Raw genomic sequence first — 26026 nt, 5'->3', positions numbered from 1 at the left:
ACTCATTTAAAAGTTGCAGCAAGATCCCAATACACGTAATACATTTATCTGGAAAAATGATTCATTATGGTATAAATTTCACTTATATCTCTATAAGAATTCCCAACTCAAATAAAATATTATTTTGGAATTGCACACCTCCCCTTTAGGAGGGAACTTATAATGTTTAAAAACTTACCAAAAGGTTAAGAAGGATTTCTTTCAGGATGGCCTTAAATCTGATATTCAAAATCTTGTGGAAGAATGTTTGGTTTGCCAACAAACTGAAGTAGATAAAGTTAAGACCCCAAGTTTGTTACAACCTTTATTCATTCCAATTGAATGTTGGGATTAAATTAGGGTATTTTTGAGGTCTAAAATGGGCCTCCTAAGTAAATTACAAACTAATATTGGAAATGATAAAATAAGATTAGATTACATCCTCAAATTTTAGAGGGAAGAAAGAAAAAACTATTGTTTCAACTCGTATTTTCAACTTATCTCCCTATGGGTTTACTCACATTTCGAGTGGAAACACTCATTCGATGAAGAATTTGATTCCTTTTCCAAGGAGTACCCATGTCTCATACTTTAGATGGACCCTACTACATGAAAAATGAGAAATACATGAAAAATGTGATTGCAATCACATTGTTTCATATATTTCTTATTTTTCGGGTAGCAGGGTCCATCGAAAGTATGCAACATGGGTACTCCTTGGATGAGGAATTAATTTTTGCATCCAACAAGTACTCCTGCTCGAAATTTTTATAAAACCTTAGGGAGATAAGTTTGAAATACGAGTTGGAAAAATAGTTTTATTATTTTGTTTTTTTTTATCTTTTACCTTTTTACTCCAAAAATTGTGAATCATCCCCTATAGTTGACATCATCATATTTAATCCTATTGGTTCTTATAAAGTTTATTTTGATTGTACATTTTTCTTTGGAGGCCCATTTTAGACCTCAAAATTCCCCCAATGGGTCTCAATGGATTTTATCATAGGTTCACCCAAATCTGAAGGAAAATTTGTCATCATGGTGGTAGTTGATAGAATTACCAAGTATGCATACTTTTGTGCATTACCATCCGTCTAAAGCGAGTACAATTGCTACTGAATTTATGTAAGTAATTCAATAGCTAAATGGAAACCCAAATATTATTGTAAGTGACAAAGATCCCATTTTCACTAGACAATTTTGGTTTGAATTATTTTATTATATGGGTAATCAATTAGCTGATACCTCATCTTTTCATCCTCAATCTGATGAGAAAACGGAGATAGTAAACAAATGTTTGGAAGGATATCTTCATTGTTTTATATCTGATAAAAAAAAACAATTGGTCAAGTGGTTACCTCTGGTCGAATGATGGTATAACACTTTCTTCTATACTATAGAAAAAATGACCATATTTATGGCACTTTATGGATATCATCCATCACATCAAATCACATCATATTTAAGGGAAAATTCTAAGGTTCGAGTAGTGGAATATCACATCGAGCATCAACAACAAGTTCTCCAACTCTTAAAGGATGACCTCACACTGGTGCATAATGAATGAAATAATATATCGATTAACATCACATTGAAAGAAGTTTTTTTGTAGGTGACTAAGTATTTTTACGGCTACAACCATACAAAAAAATGTACCTCAAGCACACTAATAAGGATAATAAATTATCACCCAAGTACCATGGTCCTTACAAGGTGTTGCAAATAATTGGTACTATTGCATACAAATTATAGTTGCCTACATCTTCCTAAATACACCTAGTTTTCCATGTTTCATGCTTAAAGAAGGTTATGAGTGAAAATCTCCCAGTTCAAATAATATTGCCAGAACTTGACGAAGAAGGAAACATCATATTTGAGACAGACAAATTCCTGGAAATAAGAACCTGACAAATATGAAATCGATCAATTTCAGAGTATCTCATTAAGTAGAATAACTTACCTACAAAAGATTCCATGCAGGTGGATGATAATTTTATACAGAATCATCCATAAATACTCAAGTGTTGAGGAAAATATGGTTTTGAAGGAGAGTGGCATGTTAGGTCCCTATAATACTAGTTTAGTCCCTCTATTATTATTGTTAGTGTATCCCCCTATTGTTATTGTTAGTGTAGCCCCCTATTTTTATTTTTGTGCCCATGTAGTCCTCATATTGTTATTCTTATGCACCATAGTAGCCCACTATTATTATTGTTGTGTCCTTACATTATTATTATAATGTAGTATCTAATTATAATTTTGGCCCCTTAGACTCCTATATGCAAGGAGGTATAGTCATTTGAATCATTCAATAATTCTTAATTTATGTGATGTAAAGGAAGTTTCCCCCTTGAAGAGGCTAATGTTGAAGTGGTTGATCTATCTTTTTTGTGCTTTGGTTACATAAAATTTGTAGAGGTGAAAAAAATTCACTAAACGCTACCTATCACCTAGGAAAGAAAAAATGAAACAAATTTTGTGTTCTTTGTAAACTGCACAGGTTTTCCTATGCACAGGCATGCAAATGGTGTTTCTATCTATGAGAAAACTCATGCAACCAACAGAAACTGGTAAAAATTGGTCTCTTTTCGGCCGAAAATAGGGTCCATGGGGCTTGTAAAAATTCCGGAGAACTAATAGAGGCACAATTGAGTGAAAATCCATAGAGAAATGTCCTACAAAAAAAAACTGTTAGATCAAAGAATGGAAACTAGTGGAGTCACCATATTGTTATAGTGTTTTGGTTGCTATGGAGCACCAAATACAGTTTCCTTGGAGTTGATTGTTACCTACAGGGAGAAAAAAATAATTTGGTTGTTGTTAGTGGACAACTTAGATAATCAAAGCACTGAAATAGTGGAAGCAATTCATACATAAACATAAACTATAAACTATGCTAGATAACACAAAAAACAATGCTTAGTGAAGAAAGCTAGCCAACAAGGTTTAGGAAAAGGCATCCCTTTATTGACTGCTAAAAGTAGAAGAGATATAATATATGAATTCTGAAAAATTGGAGATAATTGTTTGAGCAATCGTGCTATAAAATACTCAACAAGAAAGTTCATTTCTTCAATATCCTTGCAAGTGTCCTTGCTCTCTCAAATAAGTATGAAGGAACTCTCAAATGATGAAAACATGTTCTCAATGAAATGCTATTTTTGAGGGGAAATTTTTCCTGCATAACAATGCTCTAGTTCTTGTTCTCCACATTGTGATGTGGAATTGTTTGGGAGAAATTTTTCCAACGTAACATTACTTTGGTTTTGATATATATAATTTTGAACTCCTCTTTCACTCCCTTAGCTAATTAATGATGAAATAACTCAAGAGAAGGACAAGATGATCCATTTGGTGTTGCATATCTCCAATTCAAATCGAATTCAACTCTCCTTGGGTGGTACATCCCATGGAATCCCAATTCAAAGTTTGAGAAGTGGTCATGGACTGTTGACTCAAACTTTAATTGTACCACATGGCTATCGAAGAAAATTTGATGTGGTTTCTAATTTCCTCCTTTCGATGGTCTGCACGAGTAGAAATTTTAACGTGGAACTCTAGAAAACATTTTATTTTTTTATTTCATAATGTCTTCATTTAGAAAGTCCTCACCTATACCTTACGTTGGATGACTCCGGGTGTCATCTGGATTGCACAAATGTGTGTACGATTTTTCCATGTTAAAAATTGTATATAGATTCAAGAGTTGGATGTATTGAGACAAATATATTGAGGCATATATATGGGAATAAAATGTATCGAATTGGGAACAAACTTAATTTCTTTATCTAATATGAAACTATGTTTGATATATTCATGTTCATGTTCACATCATGTATACCGAACCCCTAGTCTCTTAATGTAGATGGTGTAATGCAACCTCTTCTCATTGCAAGAATGTTTTGGCACCACTGAACTAAATACATGGTGTTATGAATTACTTGGTATTTTGAGTAAAACCATTGAGATTACATTGATTCTTTCACTAAGAAATATACTAACTAGCATTTGCACCTGATGTTGCAAAGAAAACGCCGTAAGGCAAGCCAATAGAAAATGAACTAGTAGCTTGAAGTGTCTTGTAAAATCAATGCAATCTCTGCACAACATTATAATGTTTCATAATGATATATTTACAATGTTCAAGGTCATTTAGTTAACATTTATTACCATGAAAAATACCAATATAAAGGCCTGGAAAATAGGCTTTTGATCACCCTATGAGGACACAAATAATAATGTTGAAGGTACATTTGAGATAATTTCACAGAATGGCTACTGAAGATGCAATATCCACTTGCAAAAATTAAATTAACCTGAATAAGCATAGAGGAAGAGTGGGTTATGTAGATGGGAAAATTGAGAAGAAGCCCAAGATCATAAAATGAAGGAGAAATAAACTTCAAATACAGCATATTTTAGGAGACAAAAAGAACATTATATTATTCGTTCAATATAAGTAATAGTTATAAGCATCTCAAAAGAAATAACAAATAGACAACCCATTTTCCTTCCTACATAATTGCCAAACCATAATGATCAACCCAAAACATACATATTGTAGAAATCTAGTTGTCTCTGAGCTGTATGTAGTTAATCCGAAATCAATATCCTCAACCATACTTTTACAAACCTGGAGCCAGCAAACCATTTTCTCACAAAATAACTACTACTCGACAAGATTCAGGAAACAATGAACTCTCTACTGGAAACTACAGGATGGACTAAAAGCATTTCCTGTGAACAATTGATGGGCCACATTCGTCATATTCTGCTCGTGTTACCCACATCTGTACAAACCAACAATGAAATTAGTCACAAACATGCTTGTATTTGATGAATCAATGAACCAAATATGAAATAATCAGAATGATGTTATTTGATGTTAGAACCTTAGTATCGGTTAATATAAACAACAAAAGTTATAGTTCCTTAGCCAGAGATATCTTCGAGTAGAGTTGGGTCCAACTGGTATTAGAATGAAATTGCTAAGGTTAGGGTTTCATTTTTTCTATTAGACTAGTTCCACTGTCTAAATTAATAAAATCAAAGAATACTTGTAGCCAAAGGCATTGGTTCATGACTAGCATCAAGCCATTCACATAGGTTCTATTATCAGTTTGGAGTCTGGACTACCCTCTTACATTTTTTATGTCAATCAAGTTATACCAGAGTTGGATACATCAACTTGTTCTCAATCGAACATTCTAGCTCAGACCATTTAGGACTAACTCTTTGCCATGCTCAAGTAAGACCTGGTAAGGTCTTTTTGGGACATGACTTAGCAGGCTGGCCTTTTAGGACCAGAGCTCTACTCATGAAAATTGAAATTTTGTAAGTTAATATATATGTAACCAATTCAACATATATTGTGCCTTTGTATTGGCAAGAAAACTTGTTTCATGAAAATTGAAATTTTGTAAGTTAATATACATGTAACCAATTCAAACAACCAAGAATGAGAATTGAAATTCTGTAAGTTAATATGGAGTGACCAATTCATACAGCCAAGCACATTTTAGGAGACAAAAAGAACATTATATTATTCGTTCAATATAAGTAATAGTTATAAGCATCAATATAAGTAATAGTTATAAGCATCTCAAAAGAAATAACAAATAGACAACCCATTTTCCTTCCTACATAATTGCCAAACCATAATGATCAACCCAAAACATACATATTGTAGAAATCTAGTTGTCTCTGAGCTGTATGTAGTTAATCCGAAATCAATATCCTCAACCATACTTTTACAAACCTGGAGCCAGCAAACCATTTTCTCACAAAATAACTACTACTCGACAATAACTACTACTCGACAAGATTCAGGAAACAATGAACTCTCTACTGGAAACTACAGGATGGACTAAAAGCATTTCCTGTGAACAATTGACGGGCCACATTCGTCATATTCTGCTCGTGTTACCCACATCTGTACAAACCAACAATGAAATTAGTCACAAACATGCTTGTATTTGATGAATCAATGAACCAAATATGAAATAATCAGAATGATGTTATTTGATGTTAGAACCTTAGTATCGGTTAATATAAACAACAAAAGTTATAGTTCCTTAGCCAGAGATATCTTCGAGTAGAGTTGGGTCCAACTGGTATTAGAATGAAATTGCTAAGGTTAGGGTTTAATTTTTTCTATTAGACTAGTTCCACTGTCTAAATTAATAAAATCAAAGAATACTTGTAGCCAAAGGAATTGGTTCATGACTAGCATCAAGCCATTCACATAGGTTCTATTATTAGTTTGGAGTCTAGACTACCCTCTTACATTTTTTATTTCAATCAAGTTATACCAGAGTTGGATACATCAACTTGTTCTCAATCGAACATTCTAGCTCAGACCATTTAGGACTAACTCTTTGCCATGCTCAAGTAAGACCTGGTAAGGTCTTTTTGGTACATGACTTAGCAGGCTGGCCTTTTAGGACAAGAGCTCTACTAAGGGCTGAGCTTCTATGATTGAAGCTCTACTTATATAAAACATTTCAGGACCTGAAGTTCTACTTACATAGGACCTTTCAGGACCTTTCTTTTGGCAAAGGGAAGTTTATTTTTGGAAAGCTCAGGAAAGACCCTTTAACACCAACCTGGTATAGTCCTTCTAAGACCAGAGCTCTGCTTAGATAAGACCTTCGGGAGCTTTCTTTTTGCAAAGGGAGTTTCAAGGAGACGAGGCACAGTGCAAGTCCTTGGTGATAATTGGTGGAAAAACTATAGGTCAGACCTGACACAAGTGTCTAAGGAAGTCTGTGCTTTGTGATGCAGCTCCTCAAGTATGTTTCTTAAGGAACTTAAAAATGTGTGGTTGTAAATTTCTTCCCCTATCAGAAACAATCCCTGGGAGGTGTTTTCAGATCTCAAAAGAATAACATACTTTTTATAAGCATGAAGGATACTAATAAAAATAATTGGCCATTAAATAAAGCCTATTTTATGGAGTCTCATGATCCATTATTCCAAATATTTAAGCTATAGGTTATATTTCAAGTGTTGAAACATGGTTGAGTTGATATTTCTTATTTCAAGAATGTGGTGGGCAGGACTACCTGTTGGAATGTGCTGAGAGAAGCCAGGATGGAGCCTCCAATCTAGACACTGTATTTTCTCTCTGGAGGAGCAACCACCTTGATCCTCATGCTACTTGGAGCAAGTGCTGTGATCTCTTGGTTCATCCGATCAGCCATGCCTGGAAACATAGTGGATCCCCCACTCAAAACTATGTTACCATACAAGTCCTTTCGGATATCCACATCACATTTCATGATAGAGCTGTAGGTAGTTTCATGTACCCCCGGAGCTTCCATCCCAATGTGAGCAGGCTGGAATAAAATCTCTGGACACCTAAATCTTTCAGATCCAATTGTAATCACTTGGCCATCTGGAAGCTCATAAGTCTTTTCCAATGCAGTAGAGGCCTTTTCCAGTTCCAGCTCCTTTTCATAATCCATTGCACCATATCCCAATTTTTCCTTTATGTCTCGAACTATTTCTCGTTTTGCTGTTGTAGTGAAGGAGTAACCTCTCTCAGTCAGGATATTGCATAGTGCATTAGTTAAGTCTCTACCTGCAAGATCCACTCTATAGATTGCATGTGGGAGGGCATAGGCTTCATAGATGGGAAAAAGGTCCACTCTATAGATTGCATGTGGGAGGGCATAGGCTTCATAGATGGGAACAACATGAGTGACACCATCTCCTGAATCTAGAACAATACCTGAAAATAGAATTTGGAATTCAAATATTTAAACATACTCTTTGTTTTGAAAAACCAAAATAAGTATCAAGCTTAACATCACTTGTATCAATCTCAGAGTGGTACTCGATCTGGCAATTAGAGAACTCTGTGCTTGTCTCTTACTCAAGCCTGGAAAACTTTGACTTATCTTTTTATATTTGTTTGCTCAAGGGATTCCTTTTGGATGTTTGCCATGTATACTCCATTAGGGAAATTCTGGGAGCTTTGGGATATGGATTACCTTCGGGAGCTTTCTTTTTGCAAAGGGAGTTTCAGGGAGACGAGGCACAGTGCATGTCCTTGGTGATAATTGGTGGAAAAACTATAGGTCAGACCTGACACAAGTGTCTAAGGAAGTCTGTGCTTTGTGATGCAGCTCCTCAAGTATGTTTCTTAAGGAACTTAAAAATGTGTGGTTGTAAATTTCTTCCCCTATCAGAAACAATACCTGGGAGGTGTTTTCAGATCTCAAAACAATAACATACTTTTTATAAGCATGAAGGATACTAATGAAAATAATTGGCAATTAAATAAAGCCTATTTTCTGGAGTCTCATGATCCATTATTCCAAATATTTAAGCTATAGGTTATAGTTCAAGTGTTGAAATATGGTTGAGTTGATATTTCTGATTTCAAGAATGTGGTGGGCAGGACTACCTGTTGGAATGTGCTGAGAGAAGCCAGGATGGAGCCTCCAATCCAGACACTGTATTTTCTCTCTGTTTTGTAGACGAACTGCCAGACTAGAGATTCTGCTCGTTGATCCAACAACCTGATCAATTATTTCTAATTTTTCGTCCCTCTTGGTTAGGAGTTTTTGACTACCTATGCTTTCCGGCTTCTCAGAAAGGGGGTAACAAACGGGTTCAAGAATATTGGCATGGTTGATTCCCATCAAAACCTGTTTTTCAAAAGACCAAATCAGGGCTAATTTGCAAGGAATAATGTTAAGTCCTGAATTTAGAAAAATCAACTGTTGTGATAGAAGTTAGGAAAAGGACTACAAGGATTACCTTCGACACTTCTAATAGGTTTGATTCACAAGAAGCATTGGTGGAATACAAATAGCTACTATTGCAAGCCTCCTTTACTGCCTGCACAAACATAAGTATGTAGAAGTTCTATATCAAACAGCTGCTGAAACGCCAACTGATTTACATTCTCTAAACATTAGAGTAAACAACTCGTAAAATAATATCATGTTAGACTAGGATTTGAATGGCATCCCTGGAACTGCCATCTGTCTATGGAGAATATATAAATTGTTCCTATGATTTCATGGTCTCTTATTTTAACGTTGCAGGGTACACACCTGGTATAATTCGTTAGAAATAAGTCCCTTTCCATGTGCAAAAGGCACCTCTGAGTTGTCAAATACTTCATCTGCCATCCCATTTCCAACCAGATAACCCTGAAAAACTAGCCATGCAAGAAGTCAGACCATGAGACCATCTAGTAAAATTCCTAACGAACATAACGTTGTTCATAGTCACCAACATATTTTGGAGAGGCCTGAATGAAGAAAGCTATGAATTTCAATTATTAGCAAAGAGTTTTGACCTTAATGTTCAAGGTTGGTTTAATACCTGCTTCATTTCCTGTCATAGCCAAGAAAGAGAGGTTGCAACGGTCAAGCATCAAAGTATCAATCATAAAACAAATTGTATTAAGAAAAATACAATGTCTAGAACATATGTTTTCCTGAAATGCAACCTCAAATCAACTTATAGGACTCCTGCTGCCACAAAGAAATTCCAGCCTATTCCAAAAACAGAGAATCCAAGAAGTCAACTGAATAACAAAACATGGGTCGTGTGTGCTTTACCATTTACTATTTCCTGTACCACCATTGGAATATTAATACCACAATAAGATTCCCCTCCGACATAAAATGGATTAGATAGAAACTCAGGGAATGCTTCAAACCACTGCATCCAAGATTATAAACTGTACTGAGATTCACAAAAATCTATACACTTGTAAAATATTTTTTTGTAGCGTGATAGAACTGAAAACCTTTATGAGGAAAGTATGTATATCTGAAGCAGCCTTAAAATCTCCAGTCTTGTAATCTGTAGCTGTATTGGAGTAAGAAAAACCAGTCCCAACTGGAGAATCAACAAAAAGAATGTTGGAGACCTACATGTGCAAAACCATTCAAGGTTAATCCATTACAACAAAAATTTATACATTCAGTGGCATCCAAGTTAAGTCCAAGTTGGATGAGAAACAATTTAATAATGGCAAATTCCAAAGTGATGAAAGCAACAGAACATAAAAGTTGATAACAGAGATGCTTTATCAGTGACATAATCTAGTATGCTCACTTGACGAATGTTTGAAAGAGGGAAAAAAATTTGGTGCCCTAATTGAAAACATTTCATTATAACCATAGTGGCAGAGGCAGGAGCCTTGAACGCCAACCTTAGTCCAAGAGTGTGGATTGGGGATGAGCGTGGGCAAACTCCCAGAATTGTTACTGAGATCAAAACTCATTGGACCTGCAATAGGAGAAAAACTTTGGGATAAATATTAGAAGATCTCTATCATTTTATTTTACAAATTTCTAAAAATCACTATTATGTTCTGTTTTTCTCTACACAAGGATTCCATCAAAATAGCCTCCCACCCTGCCTAGCCTTGCAAGTCTGGCAAGTGCATTATCTTTTCACGATCAATGCTGAACATTGAATAGGTAATGTTTCAAGAGTATGAAATCCATAATTTATCGATTTCCGTTATTCTTTGGTTTACAATGATATCTTAGTATTGCATAAGCCTAATTATAACAGCAGTTGACTCGGTTTTGGGTGCCAATTCCAACAACATGGGTAAAAGTGAGCTTACAGTTAGCCATTTGAACAAGCCGTTCCCATGGCCAGATTACACAATTTGAAAACTTAATATGTACAAGATCAAAATTCATTCAGTAAATAGCAACTTTGAGCATTGAAACAGACAATAAGAGCAAGAATTCCCATAGCTGACCAATCTCATAGACAAATCCAGTGAAACCGGTGCAACCAGGACCTCCCTCAAGCCAAAGAAGAAGTGGATCATTTGCTGGATTACTTTCTGACTTCACAAAATAGTAGAAAAGTTCTCTTCCATTGGCCTCACTAACTGTCACATACCTGCATGAATATGAAGAAAACACAAAGACTTTCATGCAGTTAATTGGTCATCCAATAGAATATAAGAGTGGTAGAATCACATCTTTAAGCACTCCATATAACAATTTTCGCTCCTACTCTTTTACATATTTTGTTTTGAATTTAATATTTTTTAGCTTCAATTGTCACCAAATTTATTAAGTATCCATAGAAATTAAACTCTGTTCAAACATATTCACAGTCTGTGCATAACAATTAGAGATCTGTATATCTTTTATGTTTTTCTGTCTTTCTTTGTCATATAAGCATGCATTCTACAAGCTATGAACATTCTACAAGCTATGAACTCTTTGGTTATGTTCTTAATCTTTGCATAAATACACAGCTAATTGTTTATTTACAAACAGGAGCAAATTCATGCATGCTATTTTTGAACATGACTGTGTTAATGAATAAATATTCTTTCCAGTGAAAAATCTGGCACTTTGAATTTGTTACTTTCAATTATTGTTACATTTGAACATGGACTTTATTCATGAATAAATATACTTTACCTTGGATAGATATGGCACTTACCCAGCATATATCTCATAACTAATATTGCCATGATATCCTGGAAAGGACTCCACTCTGGCATTTGCAGGTGCTGCCTTGCAATTCAGCTGAAGTGAGGTGATAATCAGAGATATAATTACATGGGTAGTGAATAAATTAACCACAAATTGCATGGACTTCGTCAGGGAAGACATTGTTATGGAAATACACCCAACCTCACTTCAATTAAAAAGAAAACAGTGTGTCTATATATATATATTTCTCGAGTGCACTTCTAATAGGCCTCGAAATGCTTTGATATATATGGACAGTTCATTAAATACGGGGATAATTCTTATTAAAATGATTCAGTTATTTTCATGACTCATTTGAACATTTAAAGATTATGTCAAATCGTACGTATCTCTATCAGTGTGAATATGCTCAGGCTAAGTCAACAGAATATTTTCTGCATTGCCCCTTCAAGATGATCAAACGTTATCTTCTCTATCTGCCATTCATTTTAGCTCGCCAGCCAGTGTAAAGACTTCTTGTTGTATCCATGTAATGCCTGGAAAATAGCATCCACAACCATATCCTGGAGCTTATCTGATTGCCGATTTTCTGAATATTTGGCAATTGGATGGACAAGGATATGGGCGCGGTTAAAAATTTCACGGTTTTTATGTCTGCCAGATTATTAAATATTTGGGGAATCTGCAATCCAGATAAAACACTTAGTCAAAAATTTAACTGCGCCTCCAAATATTTGGGGAATCTGCAATCGAAATAAAAAATGCTGTCAAATATTTAACTGCTCCCCTAAATATTCGGGGAATCTGCAATCAAGATACCATACAAGGCTGAACCCAAATCCAAAAGTGAGAAGACTAATTAAGTTGTTGGAAAGAGGATCCACAATTGGATATTTATGCCATGGGATGTTAGGCAAGCTACATAATTTCTGATAACCAGTTCCTCATTATTCAGATTTTCATAGTTGGAAATCATGTTTTGTCTTTGTATCGAAATGAATGACACTGAGTGCTATGAATTTCACCTAGACTCAGAGAAGCATTTTGAATACATTGGTGTTTCATCTAGAGTGTAAGTACTCGGTACAAGTAAAGTTAGCTTCATGTTCTCACCCATAATGATTGCCTGGTTTGTGACCAACATCATGATAGGACAGTATAATATTGTGAAATATTATCCTGGAGCATTCACGGAATTTGACCCATATTATATATACTATTACTTTCATGAATATCACTAATAAGGATGGGTGATGCTTGGAGGTGTAGTCTTATGTATAAGAGGTATTGATTATTCGCATGATGATATGTGTCTCATTTTATCATATAGTATACTTGGAATTGTTTTCTAACTCAATTGATAAATCCATACCAATGATTTTCTCAAACAAAATTCGTAACTTCATCCCAATTATTTATGTTAAAGCTATACAAATAGAAACACTAACATCAGTGCTTTGTTCTGACTGGATCCAGGTGCCGAGGCCATGTTTGCAGACTTGGGCCATTTCAACAGGAAATCAATCCAGGTCCAAGCTATATGTCAAGGACATAATTATTAGTATTTCATCATACCTGCGTGCTTCATCCTCAAGTTTTAGTACCATAATGAGAAATTTGGGTTTTTTGTTGCAGCTTGCTTTCTGTGTGTTGGTTTACCCATCTCTGCTTATCACATATACGAGACAAGTGACTTATTTGATAAAAAACCCAGGGGACATAGGCTCTACATTTTACAAAGCAATACTACAGCCTGTGTATTGGTCAATGTTCATTGTTGCCACTTTAGCAGCCATTGTAGCCAGTCAAGCATTGATTACAACAACATTCTCAATCATAAAATAGCCCATGGTTCTTAGTTGCTTCCCTCGATCTTATTTTCCACCACGGGGATGAAAAATGTTGCCTTATTTCATATCATAATGTACTGATATTCAGTATATAATGAAAATTCTAAGCATTTACCATGTTTTAAATATGCATTCATTTTTAAATTTATGGTAGATTATCTACATATGAATCATGATTTGAAATCTTGGCATTGTAGAAGAAGAATACCAAAGTTTTGTGATTTTTAGGTTATCATTAGATAGGTAAAAGATGGACAAGATGTCACAATGTGTTTTTAAATTATGTTTTGGAAGAGATAAAAGTTTTGATAGGGTTTTCAATTTACTTCAGTTTTGATAGTGGATATGTGAGCTGGGCTATATGGAGATAATTAGAGCTATTTAATCCTACTCATTGTTTGGTGAATTTGAGATTCAAATTTTGTCTACCAAATGTTTTACAGCAAATTGACAGTATTGGCTAGATTGCTGCTTGAATCTGCATCAGCTCTTGAAACGTCACCACTTATGGATTACCAGCGGAGAATAATAGCATATATATGGTTAGATATTTTATTTTTCTTACTTATATTGTTACTGGTCTTGATGGTGTTGTTTTGGTTGTGGCGAATTTTAAGAAGAATTGATCACGCTCCTTTGGAAGTGCCAGCCCTTGATGCTCAGTTGTGATGTAAAATATAGGAAGATAGAAACCTTTGCATTGTTGTATTGATAATATGTTGTTTTTATTGACTTTTGGGGCTTGGAAAAACTTGTTTCCTTCACTGGTGAGAATATTAGAAGGATAATCTATGACAAATAGTGCACGGGACATCGTTTACACAAAATATTTTGCTTATACTACCCTTCACTCTGTTTTTTGCTATCTCTGAAGGCGTTTATCTATCATCTGTATTGAATAAGGTACCACAGGGAGGTTGGTGTCCCTTCCTAATTGCAGCAATTTTTCTGACCATAATGTTCTCTTGGAACTATGGAAGGCAGAAAAGTATAAATATTTAGCACAGAGAAAACTCAGCATAGAAGGTTTGAATGGATTGCTTGCCAGGGTGAATTCACGTGTACCAGGAATTTGTTTCTTCTGCAGTGACCTTATTTCCGGCTTACCACCGATTATTGAGAATTATGTAAAGAATGTGGGGTCTCTGCATGAAGTTCTTGTCATTGTCACCATAAGAAGGGTTCCAGTCAAGACAGTGCTTTTGTCAGAGAGATTTATGGTTGGAAAACTAGAGCCAAAGGGTGTATATAAATGCATAGCCCAATATGAGTACCAATCTATGTGTTACAGGCCCAAGCCACCAAACAACACTTTTCCCATGTTGGGTCCCTTCAAATTCTGAATCTAAGAAGCCCCATAGGAGCAACAAAATGAAAATGATACCTAGAAAATCACTCTTCTTGCCTAAGCCACCAATCCTAGCAAGGCTTAAGGAGGACCAACGATAATTATAAGGATCCCATGCTTCCACTATACTCTCTATTGCTTTATGATCCAATATGTTTCTCATCTTATCTTTCCATTTTGTTTTGAATGTGGAGTCTTTACAGCCTGCAATATAGTATGCTCTAAGCCCCTGTAGCAATATTCAAAATGTGGCTACAGTTGCTTTACAGTATTTGTAGATGAGGGTATGCCCCCTTTGTCTGCTATGGCGGAGAGCTGGGCTCTTGCTATGAGTACCTCATAAAACTCACCCTCATATGTCAGTTGCAGTGTCTTATTTGGGGACAAGAACACAGGTCCTTCGGTTGCGGCCATGGTTTTAATACCAATCCACTTTTGACTTCTTCCTTGCTTGGTAGCAATTTACAGAAAACCCTGTACCCCAACAACCAGTGTGTTCGAAACTTGTTCGTATCAAACACTAATATATTCAGGGTTTTCAATTGGGCATCTCTGAAATTTTGGAAAAGAAATTGAAGCATTTGGCAAGTTTTGGCCTACTACTCATAAACATCAATCCAAAAAAGGGGTATGTGTTGTAGTATTTGTAAATGAGTAAACATTTAAATTTAGTTTTATATGAAAAAAGATTTAGTATGCATAATGAAACATTAAATTAAAATAATAATAATAAAACAATTTAATTGACATCTCATATGAAGTTAGTAGTGAAAAATGTCATTTTAATAGAGTTCTAGCAAGTTAAGGAATTTGTGCATCCCTATATTTACGAAAATTTCACGAGAGTTGAATTGGGATATTAAAAACACATTCGAGGTTTTATCCAAAAGAAAGTTCATGACATCTCATATGAAGTTAGTAGTGAAAAATGTCATTTTAATAGAGTTCTGGCAAGTTAAGGAATTTGTGCATCCCTATATTTATGAAAATTTCACCGAGAGTTTGATTTCAGCAAGGAGTTTGATGGCTTTCACTTGTATTTTTCGAAACACCTAGTTGACAGAACCATGTAGTAGGAAAAGGACATTTAATTTTTACTCTCACGATGGTTTGTGACAGCTAGCGACCTTGTGTGCCCTCTTTCAAAGTGACAATTCATTCTTAAATATGCAACATATGGAAAAACAAAATCTCCATATACAAAAAAAAAACTTAAAATAATGTACAAAAATATGTTCACATAAACAACAACTGCTACATGAATAATGGATAACCTCTATATGACATTAACTATAACTCATTATCATCCACCAACACCAACCTGGTATAGTCCTTCTAAGACCAGAGCTCTGCTTAGATAAGACCTTCGGGAGCTTTCTTTTTTCAAAGGGAGTTTCAAGGAGACGAGGCACAGTGCAAGTCCTTGGTGATAATTGGTGGAAAAACTATAGGTCAGACCTGACACAAGTGTCTAAGGAAGTCTGTGCTTTGTGATGCAGCTCCTCAAGTATGTTTCTTAAGGAACTTAAAAATGTGTGGTTGTAAATTTCTTCCCCTATCAGAAACAATACCTGGGAGGTGTTTTCAGATCTCAAAACAATAACATACTTTTTATAAGCATGAAGGATACTAATGAAAATAATTGGCAATTAAATAAAGCCTATTTTCTGGAGTCTCATGATCCATTATTCCAAATATTTAAGCTATAGGTTATAGTTCAAGTTTTGAAATATGGTTGAGTTGATATTTCTGATTTCAAGAATGTGGTGGGCAGGACTACCTGTTGGAATGTGCTGAGAGAAGCCAGGATGGAGCCTCCAATCCAGACACTGTATTTTCTCTCTGGAGGAGCAACCACCTTGATCCTCATGCTACTTGGAGCAAGTGCTGTGATCTCTTGGTTCATCCGATCAGCCATGCCTGGAAACATAGTGGATCCCCCGCTCAAAACTATGTTACCATACAAGTCCTTTCGGATATCCACATCACATTTCATGATAGAGCTGTAAGTAGTTTCATGTACCCCCGGAGCTTCCATCCCAATGTTAGCAGGCTTGAATAAAATCCTTGGACACCTAAATCTTTCAGATCCAATTGTAATCACTCGGCCATCTGGAAGCTCATAAGTCTTTTCCAATGCAGTAGAGGTCTTTTCCAGTTCCAGCTCCTTTTCATAATCCATTGCAACATATCCCAATTTTTCCTTTATGTCTCGAACTATTTCTCGTTCTGTTGTTGTAGTGAAGGAGTAACCTCTCTCAGTCAGGATATTTCATAGTGCATTAGTTAAGTCTCTACCTGCAAGATCCACTCTATAGGTTGCATGTGGGAGGGGATATGCTTCATAGATGGGAACAAGGTCCACTCTATAGATTGCATGTGGGAGGGCATAGGCTTCATAGATGGGAACAACATGAGTGACACCATCTCCTGAATCTAGAACAATACCTGAAAATAGAATTTGGAATTCAAATATTTAAACATACTCTTTGTTTTGAAGAACCAAAATAAGTATCAAGCTTAACATCACTTGTATCAATCTCAGAGTGGTACTCGGTCTGGCAATTAGAGAACTCTGGGCTTGTCTCTTACTCAAGCCTGGAAAACTTTGACTTATCCTTTTATATTTGTTTGCTGAAGGGATTCCTTTTGGATGTTTGCCATGTATACTCCATTAGGGCAATTTTGGGAGCTTTGGGATATGGATTTCTAGGAAGTTCCGTAAATGCACAAAGTTCTGTGAAGGCATGAAGACTTCATTAACAGCAATAGGACATCTATATTCTTGGTAACATATAAGGCCCATGAAAAATGAGAACCAATGAATTAGAATAAAATGGCTATTAGATAAAAATAAAAACAATACAATGCCAGAATCTCACAAAAGAAATAATAAAAAGAATTTGACTCTTGCAACACTTGCCAACTTTTGTTTTCCATTTTGACTGTAAATGAAGATTATAGAAGTGCTCAGAACCAATTATGTTGCATGCTTCAAGACATCCTAAATTAAAACCTAGGTTAACAAAGAAAATCCTCCATAAGTTGCATACATATGATAAATGAGTCCTCCAAGTACTCTGGATCTAACAAATTTAAGGATGTTCAATTTATATAATCTAATGAAATGCCACAATCCCGTTGATCCTGAAATCCCGAAAACTGTTAAGTCTGCTAAATTTTGAATGGGTTATGAAATTCTATTTTCTCCATATGAAGTCTGATGAGGTTGGAAACACTCTCAAACATAGTGAGTCATTTCATGGGAATGTTAAAAATTTCTAATCAAGTTTAAAAGGAGGCAATTACAAAAGAGCTATTATATTAGTAGACATGTATCTAATCCCATGTCAATATCACTATATCATGGGGCCAAATGCCTGGAAGAAAAACAACTACACTTTGGCAATGTACGAAGACCATAGTAAGGCAGCAAACTGCACATCTATTTTTCAAGAATGTTTGAGTGAATTTCAAACTACTAACACCCACTGAATATGACAAAATTCTATGACATCTTTGGAAATGCATTACGGCCATTAATAAACACAAATTTGAAAAGGGGCACAACCTTCATCTTCTAAATTCCAACACATGAAAAAATATAAGTGGCCAATAGGACCTTATACGATTGTAGTGTGATTGCTAAGAATGTACGGCCATCAACATTTGACGATAGAAGATGATCAATTCTTATATTTTCAGCATAGAACAGATTGATCCATCGCTCCACTAATAAATTGTCCTTTCAGCTTTGAGGCATGCATGAGATTCCAGAGTAGAAAGTACTTTGGCTAGATGGTAGAAACAACAAAAGAAAGTTACTCAATGACAAGCTGAAAAGTTCATCAAGCATATCAACAAAATGCATCGATGGGTGGAAGTGGGCATTGCAGAAGACTCAAAAGTATAAGGAATCTCTTGATAAGCAACGAGTCAACCACAATATTAAGCCAAAGGAAAAGAATGGATGAAGGGATAGAATTTTAAATGGAAAATAGACTAATATGGACTATTTCAAATTCTGAAGTAAAGTGGTAAAAGTGCCTTCAAATTGCATCTATCACAATACATAGTCATTCTTCCATTTTGTTCAGTGTGGATAAACTAATTGTTTTGAACCATCAATGTTAGATGTATCAACCTTTCGAGAAAGACACCATTCTACAAGTCAGGGAGAATGAACCAAGAACAAAATGCAATAAATACACTAGATTTGAAGACAAGGACAACTCCATTGAACTAGCAAGTGGTTTCTCGAAGACCAACTCAAGTCTCAAAAGCAAATCCCTCATTTGGTGGACCAGATGATGGAGGAACACTATCCTCAAAAACGAGAGGTTTGATCTCTACCTGATTGAGGTGAACAAGTTCACCAGCTGACCTCAACAGTGAGCTGACATAACCATGCCTTCCTTCACCCCTCCCCTTTAAGAATAGACATTTGCAATTAGAAATTCCCATTGACCAATGAACATAATATTCAGAAACATTGTCTACTATCTTCTCCCTCTTTTCGTATTTTTGGATTGAATGTTATCTATAATAGTGACGATAATCCCTTTGTACTCTTAATCGCAACTACTCTAATTAATCGCGATTGGAATATCTCACATCCATTCAAAAGAGGCAGGGGAACTAAATGTGGTTGCATATTCTCTCATCTTCAACCTCCCCGTTCTCTTCAACCCCCTAATCAACTGAATAAAGGCACTAAGGCAGGATACTACGCTCTCGAATAATATATATGTTCCAGAACTGACTCGAGTAGCAAAAATTGATTGCTTTCACTAGTGAGCCAACTTAACCATTCTGCATCCTAGGGCGACGCAAACCCAGAATTATGTAAAGAATGTGGGGTCTCTGCATGAAGTTCTTGTCATTGTCACCATAAGAAGGGTTCCAGTCAAGACAGTGCTTTTGTCAGAGAGATTTATGGTTGGAAAACTAGAGTCAAAGGGTGTATATAAATGCATAGCCCAATATGAGTACCAATCTATGTGTTACAGGCCCAAGCCACCAAACAACACTTTTCCCATGTTGGGTCCCTTCAAATTCTGAATCTAAGAAGCCCCATAGGAGCAACAAAATGAAAATGATACCTAGAAAATCACTCTTCTTGCCTAAGCCACCAATCCTAGCAAGGCTTAAGGAGGACCAACAATAATTATAAGGATCCCATGCTTCCACTATACTCTCTATTGCTTTATGATTCAATATGTTTCTCATCTTATCTTTCCACTTTGTTTTGAATGTGGAGTCTTTACAGCCTGCAATATAGTATGCTCTAAGCCCCTATAGCAATATTCAAAATGTGGCTACAGTTGCTTTACAGTATCTGTAGATGAGGTTATGCCCCCTTTGTCTGCTATGGCGGAGAGCTGGGCTCTTGCTATGAGTACCTCATAAAACTCACCCTCATATGTCAGTTGCAGTGTCTTATTTGGGGACAAGAACACAGGTCCTTCAGTTGCGGCCATGGTTTTAATACCAATCCACTCTTGACTTCTTCCTTGCTTGGTAGCAATTTACAAAAAACCATGTACCCCAACAACCAGTGTGTTCGAAACTTGTTCGTATCAAACACTAATATATTCAGGGTTTTCAATTGGGCATCTCTGAAATTTTGGAAAAGAAATTGAAGCATTTGGCAAGTTTTGGCCTACTACTCATAAACATCAATCCAAAAAAGGGGTATGTGTTGTAGTATTTGTAAATGAGTAAACATTTAAATTTAGTTTTATATGAAAAAAAGATTTAGTATGCATAATGAAACATTAAATTAAAATAATAATAATAAAACAGTCTAATTGACATCTCATATGAAGTTAGTAGTGAAAAATGTCATTTTAATAGAGTTCTGGCAAGTTAAGGAATTTGCGCATCCCTATATTTACGAAAATTTCACGAGAGTTGAATTGGGATATTAAAAACACATTCGAGGTTTTATCCAAAAGAAAGTTCATGACATCTCATATGAAGTTAGTAGTGAAAAATGTCATTTTAATAGAGTTCTGGCAAGTTAAGGAATTTGTGCATCCCTATATTTATGAAAATTTCACCGAGAGTTTGATTTCAGCAAGGAGTTTGATGGCTTTCACTTGTATTTTTCGAAACACCTAGTTGACAGAACCATGTAGTACGAAAAGGACATTTAATTTTTACTCTCACGATGGTTTGTGACAGCTAGCGACCTTGTGTGCCCTCTTTAAAAGTGACAATTCATTCTTAAATATGTAACATATGGAAAAACAAAATCTCCAAATACCAAAAAAAACTTAAAATAATGTACAAAAATATGTTCACATAAACAACAACTGCTACATGAATAATGGATAACCTCTATATGACATTAACTATAACTCATTATCATCCACCAACACCAACCTGGTATAGTCCTTCTAAGACCAGAGCTCTGCTTAGGTAGACCTTCAGGAGCTTTCTTTTTGCAAAGGGAGTTTCAAGGAGACGAGGCACAGTGCAAGTCCTTGGTGATAATTGGTGGAAAAAATATAGGTCAGACCTGAAACAAGTGTCTAAGGAAGTCTGTGCTTTGTGATGCAGCTCCTCAAGTATGCTTCTTAAGGAACTTAAAAATGTGTGGTTGTAAATTTCTTCCCCTATCAGAAACAATACCTGGGAGGTGTTTTCAGATCTCAAAACAATAACATACTTTTTATAAGCATGAAGGATACTAATGAAAATAATTGGAAATTAAATAAAGCCTATTTTCAGGAGTCTCATGATCCATTATTCCAAATATTTAAGCTATAGGTTGTAGTTCAAGTGTTGATATATGGTTGAGTTGATATTTCTGATTTCAAGAATGTGGTGGGCAGGACTACCTGTTGGAATGTGCTGATAGAAGCTAGGATGGAGCCTCCAATCCAGACACTATATTTTCTCTCTGGAGGAGCAACCACCTTGATCCTCATGCTACTTGGAGCAAGTGCTGTGATCTCTTTGTTCATCCGATCAGCAATGCCTGGAAACATAGTGGATCCCCCACTCAAAACTATGTTTCCACACAAGTCCTTTTGGATATTCTCATCACATTTCATAATAGAGTTGTAAGTAGTTTCATGTATCCCTGGAGCTTCTATTCCAATGTGGGTAGGCTGGAACAAAACCTCTGGACACCTAAATCTTTCAGAGCGAATTGTAATCACTTGCCCATCTGGAAGCTCATAATTATTTTCTAATGCAGTAGAGGTCTTTTCCAGTTCCATATCCTTCTCATAATCCATTGCAACATATCCCAATTTTTCCTTTATGTCTCGAAAAATTTCTCATTCTGTTGTTGTAGTGAAAGAGTAACGTCTCTCAGTCAGGATATTGCATAGTGCATTAGTTAAGTCTCTACCTGCAAGATCCACTCTATAGATTGCATGTGGGAGGGCATAGGCTTCATAGATGGGAACAACATGAGTGACACCATCTCCTGAATCTAGAACAATACCTGAAAATAGAATTTGGAATTCAAATATTTAAACATACTCTTTGTTTTGAAAAACCAAAATAAGTATCAAGCTTAACATCACTTGTATCAATCTCAGAGTGGTACTCGGTCTGGCAATTAGAGAACTCTGGGCTTGTCTCTTACTCAAGCCTAGAAAACTTTGACTTATCCTCTTATATTTGTTTGCTCAAGGGATTCCTTTTGGATGTTTGCCATGTATACTCCATTAGGGCAATTCTGGGAGCTTTGGGATATGGATTTCCAGGAAGTTCCGTAAATGCACAAAGTTTTGTGAAGGCATGAAGACTTCATTAACAGCAATAGGACATCTATATTCTTGGTAACATCTAAGGCCCATGAAAAATGAGCACCAATGAATTAGAATAAAATGGCTATTAGATAAAAATAAAAACAATACAATGCCAGAATCTCACAAAAGAAATAATAAAAAGAATTTGACTCTTGCAACACTTGCCAACTTCTGTTTGCCATTTTGACTGTAAATGAAGATTATAGAAGTGCTCAAAACCACTTATGTTGCATGCTTCAAGACATCCTAAATTAAAACCTAGGTTAACAAAGAAAATCCTCCATAAGCTGCATACATATGATAAGTGAGTGCTCCAAGTACTCTGGATCTAACAAATTTAAGGATGTTCAATTTATATAATCTAATGAAATGCCACAATCCCGTTGATCCTGAAATCCCGAAAACTGTTAAGTCTGCTAAATTTTGAATGGGTTATGAAATTCTATTTTCTCCATATGAAGTCTGATGAGGTTGGAAACACTCTCAAACATAGTGAGTCATTGCATGGGAATGTTAAAAATTTCTAATCAAGTTTAAAAGGAGGCAATTACAAAAGAGCTATTATATTAGTAGACATGTATCTAATCCGATGTCAATAACACTATATCATGGGGCCAAATGCCTGGAAGAAAAACAACTACACTTTGGCAATGTACGAAGACCATACTAAGGTAGCAAACTGCACATCTATTTTTCAAGCATGTTTGAGTGAATTTCAATCTACTAACACCCACTGAATATGACAAAATTCTATGACATCTTTGGAAATGCATTACGGCCATTAATAAACACCAATTTGAAAAGGGGCACAACCTTCATCTTCTAAATTCCAACACATGAAAAAATATAAGTGGCCAATAGGACCTTATACGACTGTAGTGTGATTGCTAAGAATGTACGGCCATCAACATTTGACGATAGAAGATGATCAATTCTTATATTTTTAGCATAAAATAGGCTGATCCATCGCTCCACTAATAAATTGTCCTTTCAGCTTTGAGGCATGCATGAGATTCCAGAGTAGAAAGTACTTTGTCTAGATGGTAGAAACAACAAAAGAAAGTTACTCAATGACAAGCTGAAAAGTTCATCAAGCATATCAACAAAATGCATCGATGGGTGGAAGTGGGCATTGCAGAAGACTCAAAAGTATAAGGAATCTCTTGATAAGCAACGAGTCAACCACAATATTAAGCCAAAGGAAAAGAATGGATGAAGGGATAGAATTTTAAATTGAAAACAGACTAATATGAACTATTTCAAATTCTGAAGTAAAGTGGTAGAAGTGCCTTCAAATTGGATCTATCACAATACATAGTCATTCTTCCATTTTGTTCAGTGTGGATAAACTAATTGTTTTGAACCATCAATGTTAGATGTATCAACCTTTCGAGAAAGACACCATTCTACAAGTCAGGGAGAATGAACCAAGAACAAAATGCAATAAATACACTAGATTTGAAGACAAGGACAACTCCATTGAACTAGCAAGTGGTTTCTCGAAGACCAACTCAAGTCTCAAAAGCAAATCCCTCATTTGGTGGACCAGATGTTGGAGGAACACTATCCTAAAAAACGAGAGGTTTGATCTCTACCTGATTGACGTGAACAAGTTCACCAGCTGACCTCAACAGTGAGCTGACATAACCATGCCTTCCTTCATCCCTCCCCTTTAAGAATAGACATTTGCAATTAGAAATTCCCATTGACCAATGAACATAATATTCAGAAACATTGTCTACTATCTTCTCCCTCTTTTCGTATTTTTGGATTGAATGTTATCTATAACAGTGACGATAATCCCTTTGTACTCTTAATCGCAACTACTCTGATTAATCGCGATTGGAATATCTCACATCCATTCAAAAGAGGCAGGGGAACTAAATGTGGTTGCATATTCTCTATCTTCAACCTCCCCGTTCTCTTCAACCCCCTAATCAACTGAATAAAGGCACTAAGGCAGGATACTACGCTCTCGAATAATATATATGTTCCAGAACTGACTCGAGTAGCAAAAACTGATTGCTTTCACTAGTGAGCCAACTTAACCATCCTGCATCCTGGGGAGACGCAAACCCTATGGGCTTTCAGACCAATCGGAATGAATAAGAGACAAAAGGCTTTATAAATTTTAGGAAGCCCAAGACCTAAAAAACAGTAAGAGCAGGAAGAAAAAAAATGTCTGGAACCGAACCCTCCTCCCATCACCCCCAAATGGATACTAAGAATAATAGATATTGAAAAAAAGAAAAGAGTTTTTCTTTCCATTTTGCCCATTACTAAGCAGTACCTTCCAGTAGGATCTTGGACTTTATATAGTAAGCACCATGTTGTCTGCATAATGCAACTTGAAATTTCCAATAAAAAGACTAAAAACATTTTATCTTGTCTCTGAATAAAACGAAGAATGAATGAAGAAAAGTTACCGGATAGTTTCCAAAGGACCCACTGCAGTTTTAGCCATGGTACTTTTCATAATTAAAGGATCCATGGTGCTCAAAGCCAATAACTCTATGACTTGAAGTTATGGGATTTTCACACCCCACCTCAAGTATGGACTGTTAATCTCAGAAACCCAAAATGCCATAGAGGAGACCCACAATACCCATTGCCCGCCTGCATGGTGCCATTTGACCCTTGCTCGGCAACCCCAGACGAACCACATTGCGCTCAATAGCATTCGGCTCTAGGAATCCGTTCCCCGCCCCTTCGAAACAGCCGTGGATTGCAAGGATTGACAGCGCAGAGAATTGAACTTGAAGCCTCTGCGTTTGTCGTTAAACACAGAGGAGGACTTGAGCAAGATTGAGACCGATACATTCCAGTAAGTGCTCGGGGAAGGAAGCAGTTGATAACGTTTCGGTGGAATCAATCCGACGGCTCAAACAATTTTAATCGTCTAAAAATTAAATCAAGCGCTCACAAATGAACACGTAACCTCAAAGGAGAGTTGGTTTGGGAGGGGAATGCCTTACGGCGTAATTAAGGTTTTAGATCATTATTGATGAGTTAGTTGAGGATTGAGTATTGTGGCACCAAATATTCACTATTAATTTAAAAGATGACAATGTTGTCTTCCATACTATGTGTGCATCCACATTATTTAGCTAAATTACACAATGATTAGAGAATTCCCTTGCACATAAAATTATTGTACTTTTAGTTTTTGGTAGTTGGAAAGACTAAAAATCCCATGCCATCACATTACTAATAATTTTGAATATGAACCTAAAATGGCTGGATAAAAATCTTGATAGTGCGTGAATGGATGAAAACTGATCAGTGGGACTTAGTCATAGATTACAATTACATAAGAGATCATATAAAATATAAAATTTAAGCATATTAGGCACTCAAATTTCCCCATACTAATGCCATTTATTAAGAGATTTCTTAGAAGGATGCATAGATCAAATATTGCTTAGATACACACATATTCTCTTGACACAAATTGATTTGAAAATCGTTGATACATGGAAAAGGGTGTGACTTAATGAACTAAGAGAATATACCAACGATATAAAAAATATCTATTTTTACAAAGATTTGAATAACCTATAATTCTAATTTTTCTTTCAGCATGAATCTTACATACAAGATCTATAAAAAAATATTTTCAAAAATACATTAAAATAACTACAACAT

At 35.8% G+C, this 26026-nt stretch overlaps 2 protein-coding genes and 2 pseudogenes across 3 annotated transcripts; all 4 read right to left on the bottom strand.

The window, feature by feature from the left end:
- Positions 1 to 4405: 4405 nt before the first annotated feature.
- LOC149145378 (actin-like) lies at positions 4406 to 16832 on the bottom strand. The gene is made up of 2 exons (XM_089447212.1): positions 16393 to 16832; positions 4406 to 4769 (listed from the first exon to the last, which is right to left on the bottom strand). The coding sequence occupies exons 1-2, from the start codon at positions 16792 to 16794 to the stop codon at positions 4704 to 4706; spliced, it is 468 nt and encodes a 155-aa protein (XP_089303338.1). The 5' UTR covers positions 16795 to 16832; the 3' UTR covers positions 4406 to 4703.
- On the bottom strand, positions 4767 to 7445 carry LOC149145380 (actin-like; annotated as a pseudogene). The gene is made up of 2 exons (XR_016264168.1): positions 7044 to 7445; positions 4767 to 5911 (listed from the first exon to the last, which is right to left on the bottom strand). The product of XR_016264168.1 is annotated as an actin-like (transcript).
- Positions 8054 to 11632, bottom strand: LOC149145379 (serine carboxypeptidase 1-like). Its single transcript, XM_089447213.1, has 9 exons — positions 11422 to 11632; positions 10721 to 10866; positions 10157 to 10233; positions 9749 to 9871; positions 9558 to 9660; positions 9293 to 9330; positions 9045 to 9143; positions 8746 to 8826; positions 8054 to 8633 (listed from the first exon to the last, which is right to left on the bottom strand). Exons 1-9 carry the CDS (start codon positions 11592 to 11594, stop codon positions 8313 to 8315), a joined length of 1161 nt encoding a protein of 386 aa, XP_089303339.1. The 5' UTR covers positions 11595 to 11632; the 3' UTR covers positions 8054 to 8312.
- A 4149-nt stretch (positions 16833 to 20981) lies between the features above and the next one.
- Positions 20982 to 26026, bottom strand: part of LOC149145377 (actin-2 pseudogene) — an 83682-nt pseudogene continuing 78637 nt past the window's right edge.

The sequence above is a fragment of the Pinus tabuliformis genome, chromosome X, assembly GCF_031772625.1.
Source record: "Pinus tabuliformis cultivar Carrire ecotype Pingquan chromosome X, CPIR1, whole genome shotgun sequence".
Lineage (NCBI taxonomy): Eukaryota > Viridiplantae > Streptophyta > Pinopsida > Pinales > Pinaceae > Pinus > Pinus tabuliformis.
Note: the sequence above shows the minus strand (reverse complement) of the source record. Positions and strands in the feature narration are given on the sequence as shown.